Source organism: Misgurnus anguillicaudatus, chromosome 11 (assembly GCF_027580225.2).
Source record: "Misgurnus anguillicaudatus chromosome 11, ASM2758022v2, whole genome shotgun sequence".
In the NCBI taxonomy this organism is placed as follows: domain Eukaryota; kingdom Metazoa; phylum Chordata; class Actinopteri; order Cypriniformes; family Cobitidae; genus Misgurnus; species Misgurnus anguillicaudatus.
In genome coordinates, this window is record NC_073347.2 from 31,516,741 (window position 1) to 31,525,191 (window position 8,451).

Consider the following 8,451-nt stretch of genomic DNA (forward strand, 5'->3'; position numbering starts at 1 on the left):
TATCAAGATATTTTGAAAATTGATGGTAAGCACGCAGTCGACAGTTTCCTCTTCCTTGAGGAAAACCTGTTCATGTCACGAACACACTATTTGGTTTAATCAATTGTAAATATAATGCCGGGTATGTTATAAAAACATTTTTTTTGTAATATTAAACTATACCTGTCAAAATGATTTGCAGCATCTGGGTTACTGTGTGTTATTAGTTTTGAGTCATTGTTTATCTGAAAAGATAATGCCGCGACTGGCCAATCAGAATCTAGCTTGATTTTAGAGGGAGGTGTAATAATAACAAATAATGAGATTCAGTAAATGATAGTTTAATAAAGTCTTTGATATGTGAAAAATTTCAGAATATAAAAGTCAGAATATAAAATATAACATTTATAATAATTCTATAAAACAATTTTAACAATGCTGTGTGCATTTATTGTAATATTATTACATTATTTATTCAGAAGGCTACATCAAATAATAATAAAAGATGTCAAAACCACATACATTTTCAGTATTAATAATTCATTTTCACACAATGATGATGATCTGTATGCTGTATCTGAAATTATTATAAGTTTGCGTAACACTGAACTTAAATAAGACTCATTATATTTTCATATTTATATTTGGACATTTAGCATCTTTATGCCAAAAATAGTATATATCTTTTAACTGTTTAATGAACACAGTTTAACGGTTGAGTTCATGCTTAATCCAAGTCCTAGATAGAGAGGTTTAGTGAATGTAGTTTGGACTCTGTGAATGAGTGTCATTGTATCAGAGACATTGTAGAAAGACAAGACGCCTGCGCTGTGATCTACATCCACTCCTATTCTACAACAGTTGCTTATTACTGGAAGATCTGTGACTTTTTTATTATGACAGAATGAGAATCTGGAAGGAGAGCAGAATAATCTCCAGGACTGATCATTATATCCAAATCTGCATTCATCATCCATTCCCTTTCGACTGATGCTCTTATATGACACTGATATAGACACGGCATTACTCCGAGTCAATTCAACTTCACAGTAACAGTGATCGCTCACGCTCTCTTTACACAACACTTGCTTCCAACCATGAAATCTGTCGGGATGTTCGGGGTATTTATAGGTGGTGTCCGTGTCTGTAATCGCTCTGTTCCCTTCAGACAGACGAAAGTTTTTATTTACTGTGTTTAGATCCAGAGTAAACCGACGGAAATCTGGTAAAGACAAACATACAATCACATTTCAGAAACTCAATAACTCATGTTATAACTAATAACTTATGTTAGTAATTATAGTTGTTAGAAATGTATTGCTGAATCACATAGCAAAGAACTATGTAGTACTGAAATGTGGAGTTACACCCTTGAACAGTTTTTCTACATTTCAGGATGATTTGGGCGGGACTGAAATTGTGTCTCAATGACGCACTGTCGGCACAGAGTATGGCCCCAGGGCCGTTTCTAGCCATTTTGACGCCCCAGGTGAAACCCCTATTGGCACGCTCCCAAACAAGATCATACAATTTTACATGCACTCATATCTTAAATGCATTAAATTCAACAAAGCAGTTAAAAAAATGTTTTGTCTATTATTATTGTTGTAGGCCATAGTTTTACTACAAATAAAATATCATTGTTATTATAGTGAAAATACAATAAATACACTGTAAAAAAATACTTTGTTAAATCAACTCAGATTTACAAGTCATGTCAACAGAGATGGGTTGTCGCGACTTAGAAAATATAGTTGAGAAAAGTCAACTTAATTTGATAAGTTATAGACGGTTTCATCGGACGCACGTGATACACGTCTGGATCCGAACTTTTTTAATGGTCTGACTAGTTGCTAAACTGATCTCTTGAACAAATGCCTCGTCGAAAATAACAAATGTTTTGGTTTCCTATGTAATCTGTGTGTTGTTGTTTTTTTGCTTGTTATAAATAAACTACTTTTAAAGAATTTTGTTGTTATTTATTCTTAGGGGAGTTTACCGGAAGTTACGTGCAGACCGCGACAGCGGCTTGTTTTTGTTGTTACTGCTGAAACCGTCTATAACAACTCATCTCTAGTCAAGATAAATAAGTAAATTGAAATTACTTGTAAATCCGAGTTGATTCAACAAAAAATGTTAAGGCAGCAAAGTATTTTTACAGTGTATGTTTACTATAGTTTAGTGCTTCTTTTTAATGGCAAATCATCACAAGTGAATTGCTTGATATTATTACATTTTAAATATCATTAAAAATATATTGTTGGTCTTGAAAAACTCTTAAGCTGTCCATTAACACGCAGCATTTAGAGTTTATCTTTTATTTTGTTGCAGTGCTCATTTTTCACTTATTCAAGTCAGTCAAGCAGCATTTAAAATGTATATGCGTTCTTTGGTGTCCCCTGCAGCGGGTGGCGCCCTAGGCGACCGCCTAGTTCGCCTATGCCTGCAATGGCCCTGATGACCCACCCCTTACACAATCACAAGCATCTATTTAAGTTGTAGCATTATTTGAATTTTGAAAGTTGAGAGACGACAGCTTTTCCGTGATTGGGCGTGGTTTCAACAGAGAGTGAACACGCCCCCAGCATCCAGAATCCAGCCTATTTTTCCAAGATTTTATAACTTTTTTTATTAATCATTCAAATTTGGCTGGGTTGTTAAAGCAACACTATGTAGTTTCCATGTAAAAATGACTTACAGCTCCCCCATGTGGTTGAAAAGTGCAACAGTGCCTGGTATCAGACACTCTTCTGCAGGCAGGGGGAGGGGCAGGGCGGGGCTGTGTGCTCAACCCTCCACTGCCACTTTCAGAGTGTGCTTGTAGCAGCTAGGAGGCTGCTCAGGTTGCAGCAACAGTACAATTCGTCCAATTAAAAGTTGTTCTATCACTGAAATAATTTTAGAGACATTATTTAAAGGGGACAGAGAATGAAAAACCATTTTTAGCTTGTCTTTGTTGAATAATGGTAGTCTACCATTCACAAACATACAAAAAGTGCTAAAGATGCTTAACATCTCAGTCTCATAGAAATTCCTCTTTTAGAAATGTCAGTCAGAAAACAGCCCAATCTGAAAAACTGATGCTTATGACATCATAGGCATCTAACTGCCCATCCACTTTAAAATAATTGGCTACATTTTTTGAGTGACAGCAAAGTCAGCCAATCAGTAATGAGATTGCAAGTTAAGCCAGTAGGGGGAGCCAAATAGGTGCAAAACCGTTTGAAATCCCCCACCCTAATAGAGCTATCTGAGAGAGGTTTTTAGGAAGCTTCTAAGACATTACAGACCCAAAATAATTTTTTTTGTCTACATGTCACATCACAGAACAAGGATAAATACTCCGTTCAACCATTCTATGTCACCTTTAAAGGTAAAAAACTACATAGTGTTGCTTTAACAACACATTTTTCTGTGGTGTGACAAACTGAGAACACATTTAATAACAGACTTTACCCGGGCTTTAAAGGTGCAATAAGTAGGATTTACCCCCATTGAGTGGTGGAATTGTACTTTGCATTCCAACGAACAGTGCTCTCTAGCGCCTCCCCTTTCCAAATAGCCGTAATGTAATCGCTGATCTCCTTGTCCGTTTCAGCTGGTTCACTTGTTCTTAATGAAAACGCGTTGTGGAAACGCATTGGTAGGCTAGTACTTTTTGTCCCTTTCTGCTATTATAGTTTATCAATACGGCGGAATGATATGGACGCCTCCTTGGACTTACCCGTTCAATGTAAGTAAAGAGGAGAAATTCTAAGCTTACAAAGAAAAGTCAGATCACTGGAAGAGCTCAACCAACAAGGACATATTTATGAATAAAGACATTGATTTTGATTAATAAAACATTTAAAATCCTACGTACAGTCCCTTTAAACATTAACTATAAAGTTTGTTTGAATTGATTCAATTTCATTATTATTGAAAAGTTTTGAACTTACATCTGAGAAAATCCTCTCGAATTTCATTCCCAGGACCAGAAACGATTTGGCATTTTTTCACTATGAAAACAAAAAAGACATTGTTGTGTTGTGTTAAGAAGCATACAATATTTATTGTTCAATTCTTAGTAAGAGCTATATAACACATTAATGTGGAACTGCACCACTAGGGGCTCTAGTGAGCAATTGTGTTGAGTGATGTGTCAAGAGAAGAATAAAGTTATGATGTGAGTCGTACACAGCGTGCAGTGTGTCCTGTTAAAGTGTGTTAAACACCACAGACATCTGCTGTGTAAACACCAGTGTTGGGCAAGTTACTGAAAATTAGTAATTAGTTACAGTTACTAGTTACTTCTTTTAAAAGTAACTGAATTACTCTACCAGTTACTGTATATCAAAAGTAATTAGTTACTAAGAAAAGTAACTTTTAAGTTACTTCTATGTCTGCTTTTTAAATGTAAATATGAACAGTACTGAACAGTCAAACAATAAAATGATATGGATGGGCTATTTTACACGTAAGACTCTAATATATCACATACTGTAGGAGGCTATTTTGCTTTAGATTCAACCTTTGAATATTTTTGTTAGAAATTATCTTAATATGTAAACTTACTTTATTTATGTATATCATTTAGATCATTTAGACAAATATTCTGCATGTTTACAAAAATATATAATGTGTTAAAATTGTGTAGTGTCTCTTTAAAAATTTGGAGACAATTGTGTCAACATGTTATATTTTCTAAAATAAATTATCATTTTTCTGATTTCATATTTATTTTAATAAGTTAGAAACGTCTCCGCTGTGTCCTGCTGACAGGCGCGGTGCGCGCGCGTGCAGCAGGTGACGCAAATTATGGGTCCTCCGAAGGTTAGACCGTCTCATTTCAGTTCTCTTCCCGAACTTCTGGGCGCCTTGAAAGGCCGAGTGTTCACCTTTTATCGCATGCTTAGTAGGGTGCAGCCCTTGAATTGGAACACAGCTTGTGAAGCTTGCGGCAGGGACTGTGCTCTTTGGTCATATACTGTTTGTATATATTTTCTTTTGGATTTAAATGATACACAGGATTAAAGGAAGATATTTAATCAGAAAACGGAGTAGGCTATGTGGATTGTTTTGTCCAACGGACACAGAGCGAGTGGATTGTTTTTTCGGATACGGAGAGACTGAAACTAAAACTAAAAGCGAGCTCACACATACTATGGAGTTTTAACACGGGCGTACGCCGCAGTGTGAATATTTTAGTGGAAACAACAATCGCGGATCGTTCTCTTCCATGAAGGCCGATGTAAACATCTAATATATGAACATTTCTCAGATTTATTACTTTTGTGGACTACAAATGCAAGTTAATGTCATGCTGGGATTGCTTGGCGAAGATAATTTACAAACATGAGACCGGATGGATTATGACTTGCGCACAATTTTTAAACAAAGGTATGTTGTCCCGTTTAGATTTTTCATGTTCATTCTATATGCACTGTCAGCTATGATGAAGTGTAATGATCATTGCGCCGCCAACCACGGTCCTGCGACGTCAGATATGTTGTCTATTTTTTTACAAAATAGAGTAACGCGAGTAACAAACTCATTTAAATTTCAGTAATTGTAATCACGTTACTTGATTTAAAAAAAAACTTTGTTACATGCTCGTTACTGCTAAAAGTAGTGGAATTACAGTAACGTGTTACTTTGTAACGTATTACTCCTATCACTAGTAAACACCATGTCAAGATAATTCAATTTAATTTACACCAACTATATTGAATGAATAAACAAATGTACCTGTACTAGATATCATTTTGATTTCCTCTCTACAGAAACTCTGCAGTTTGTCTCGGAGTTTATCAAGAGATTTGCCAACATCATCAAAAGAGAGGAGAGTACTGACATTGATTCTGGGTAATTCTGAAGATCCAGAGACAGAAAGAGACTTGCAGCTCTACACAAACAAACAAAAGATCAAATTACATTACAAAACATCTTACAAACATGAGTGCTATCACAATGTCAGGATGTTTTAGGTGGTTGGGTTATTAGTTTCTCAATGGCATTAGTTTTATGTAATTAATAACAAAAATGTAAGGTTAGTGACAAAGTAAACACACTTCTATCTTTTTTAACTTCACTAATGAGGCAAATGTCCTTCAAATACAACATCTTATTAACCCTTAAACTGTCCTTGGGGTCTAAATGACCCAAAACGACATTTCATTCATTAAAAAAGGTTCCCTTTATATCAGAGATATACATTTTTGTGACTTTTCCTAAATAATCTATCTATACATACACAAAAAATACTGGACTTGATTTGGTTGTTTACAGGCATGTAAAAAATATATATTGATCTGTTCCTTTTGACCCCAATTGAAAATGAATGGGAAATGCTAATTTATTTTTTTTATTTTTTTCCATTTGTCAAAAAATAAATATCAGTAAATCCAGCATAAATATAAATATTTTGAGACAGAAATTAAAGCCTGTTACTTGTGCACAAATTCAATGCAGAAAACACATGCTCACACAAACAGGCACATTCAGTCAAATTTCGCAAATTTTGTGGCATTTTGTAAAAACAGACATTTCAGAATGCATCAACAACTACAAAAAAATTCTACTATTGGAAATAATATTTATTTTTAATGTGCTTTCTAATGCTTATATAAACATAAATTCACAAAATGTATCACTAAAGTAGTGATTTGAGCACATGGCCACATCCAGTGAAATGAATAGGTCTCTCTGGGCATTTGCTGGTCGAAATGATTTATTTCCTAAACTTTAATTCTTTTATGTTTTTTTTCTAAATAACAAATGGCCAAATTCAACACATAGCATCTATCAATATCTAAAAACAATTTAAATCAAATTTAGATCACAATTTATGTGAACATTTTATAAAAAAAAAAATATTTTTCAGGCAAGCTAATGCTGTAGTTGAGGAATTTAGTGGAAAGTGGGTACAAAACTTCATATCTCCAAAAACACAGCTTTATTGTGTAGATTACATTATATTAAATTATATATTATTTGTATTAATGAAAATGTATATTTTTCTTACAATTATGCTTTAAATGTTGGGGTCATAAAGACCCCAAGGGCCAGTACAAAAAACGAGGACCGTTTGAGGGTTCTGTTACCTGGAGGACATGAGTTTGATTGTGAGTTTGCGAAAGCTTTTCCAGCTCTGTTTTTCTTCTCCTCAGATCTTCAATCTCCTGCTCCAGCTGTTTCAAGAGACCTTCAGCTTGACTCACAGCAGTCTTTTCCTGATCTCTGATCAGCTGTGTCACCTGAGCGCGACTTCTCTCAATGCATGAGATGAGTTCAGTAAAGATCTTCTCATTCTTCTCCACTGCTGTCTGTGCAGAACGCTGTCAGGTCACAGAGAAAAAAAATCATTCAAATCCATCATTTTACAGATGAGTCTTATTGCCTTCTTCTCAATACTCACCTTATGCGACTCCACAACTTCTCTTAGCTTCTCAAGTTCTTGCTCTCGCTGTTGAATCTTCTGCTGAAGGTTTTTTTGCATCTGCCCCAAATGACCCTGCTGGAGAGCAAAAAGTTAATTTACAGAAATTATATAAATATATTTATAACATGTGAAATGTAACTTTATACCTGAATCTTGGTCATTTTTGCCACAGCTGGTTTATCTGTCATGCACAACATTCAAATACATTATCAGTCAGACAGAAAACCTCCATAACTTACTGTGTTTATGATAAATCATCCCTGAAGTTTTCCAGTATAATAAATTAAATTTGCTTTCTTACCTTTAACTGAATTCTCATCTTGATGTTGACAATTCCCACACGTGTCACCGCAGACGTCACATCTCACATCAGTTTGCTTTGTAATCTTCTTCAGCTTCTCCACGATTTCAGCAAACACTACATTTGTAAATAAAACAGGTCTTGAAGCGAAGCTCTTCCTGCACTGTGGGCATCTGTAAGCTCCTCTCTGTTCATCCTGATCCCAGTGGCATCCAATACATCTCATACAGTAATTGTGTCCACATGGTATGGTCACTGGATCCTTGAGTAGATCAAGACAGATGGAGCATCTGAACTGCTCCTCAGCCCATAAAATACTTGCTTCTGCCATTTCACATGAGAGAGAGAGAGAGAGTACAGATTGAGAGCGCGTGTGTACGGTGTAGTACAAATATAGAGAACAAGTTATACTGTATATACGTGCATTATATCTCATCGAGTGTGCGTTTGGAAAACAGGTTTATCTGTTTCTTTTTACAATGAGGATGTGCATGTCATCAATGCATGACAAATATGCAGTTTTCAGTTATGCATCAAGTTAAGTAAACTTTATCATTTAACCCTTTACCTGGCACAGCCTTTTTTGAGTGGGTGGTGAAAAGGTGATGTACCCCTACAGATCTTATACTGTAACTGGTTTAGAAGCCTAATTTTGGTCTTGTTTCAAATAAGTTTTTTACAAAAGTGTCTGTAAATTATGACATGATAAAAAATTGTGGTAGAAGCTTATATTTATTGCAATATACAACCC

The 8,451-nt window shown here is 35.2% G+C and overlaps 1 protein-coding gene across 2 annotated transcripts; it reads right to left on the bottom strand.

Annotated features, from left to right (window-relative positions):
- Positions 1-406: 406 nt before the first annotated feature.
- Positions 407-8,221, bottom strand: LOC141368828 (tripartite motif-containing protein 16-like protein). 2 transcript variants are annotated; one of them, XM_073873541.1, is made up of 7 exons: positions 7,701-8,221; positions 7,546-7,580; positions 7,376-7,471; positions 7,062-7,295; positions 5,707-5,863; positions 3,918-3,977; positions 407-1,201 (listed from the first exon to the last, which is right to left on the bottom strand). In XM_073873541.1, exons 1-7 carry the CDS (start codon positions 8,134-8,136, stop codon positions 666-668), a joined length of 1,554 nt encoding a protein of 517 aa, XP_073729642.1. In that variant the 5' UTR covers positions 8,137-8,221; the 3' UTR covers positions 407-665. The 2 variants fall into 2 exon arrangements, with proteins under 2 accessions (XP_073729642.1, XP_073729641.1); XM_073873540.1 differs by having other exon boundaries at positions 7,376-7,474; positions 7,701-8,220.
- Between the last annotated feature and the right edge of the window lie 230 nt (positions 8,222-8,451).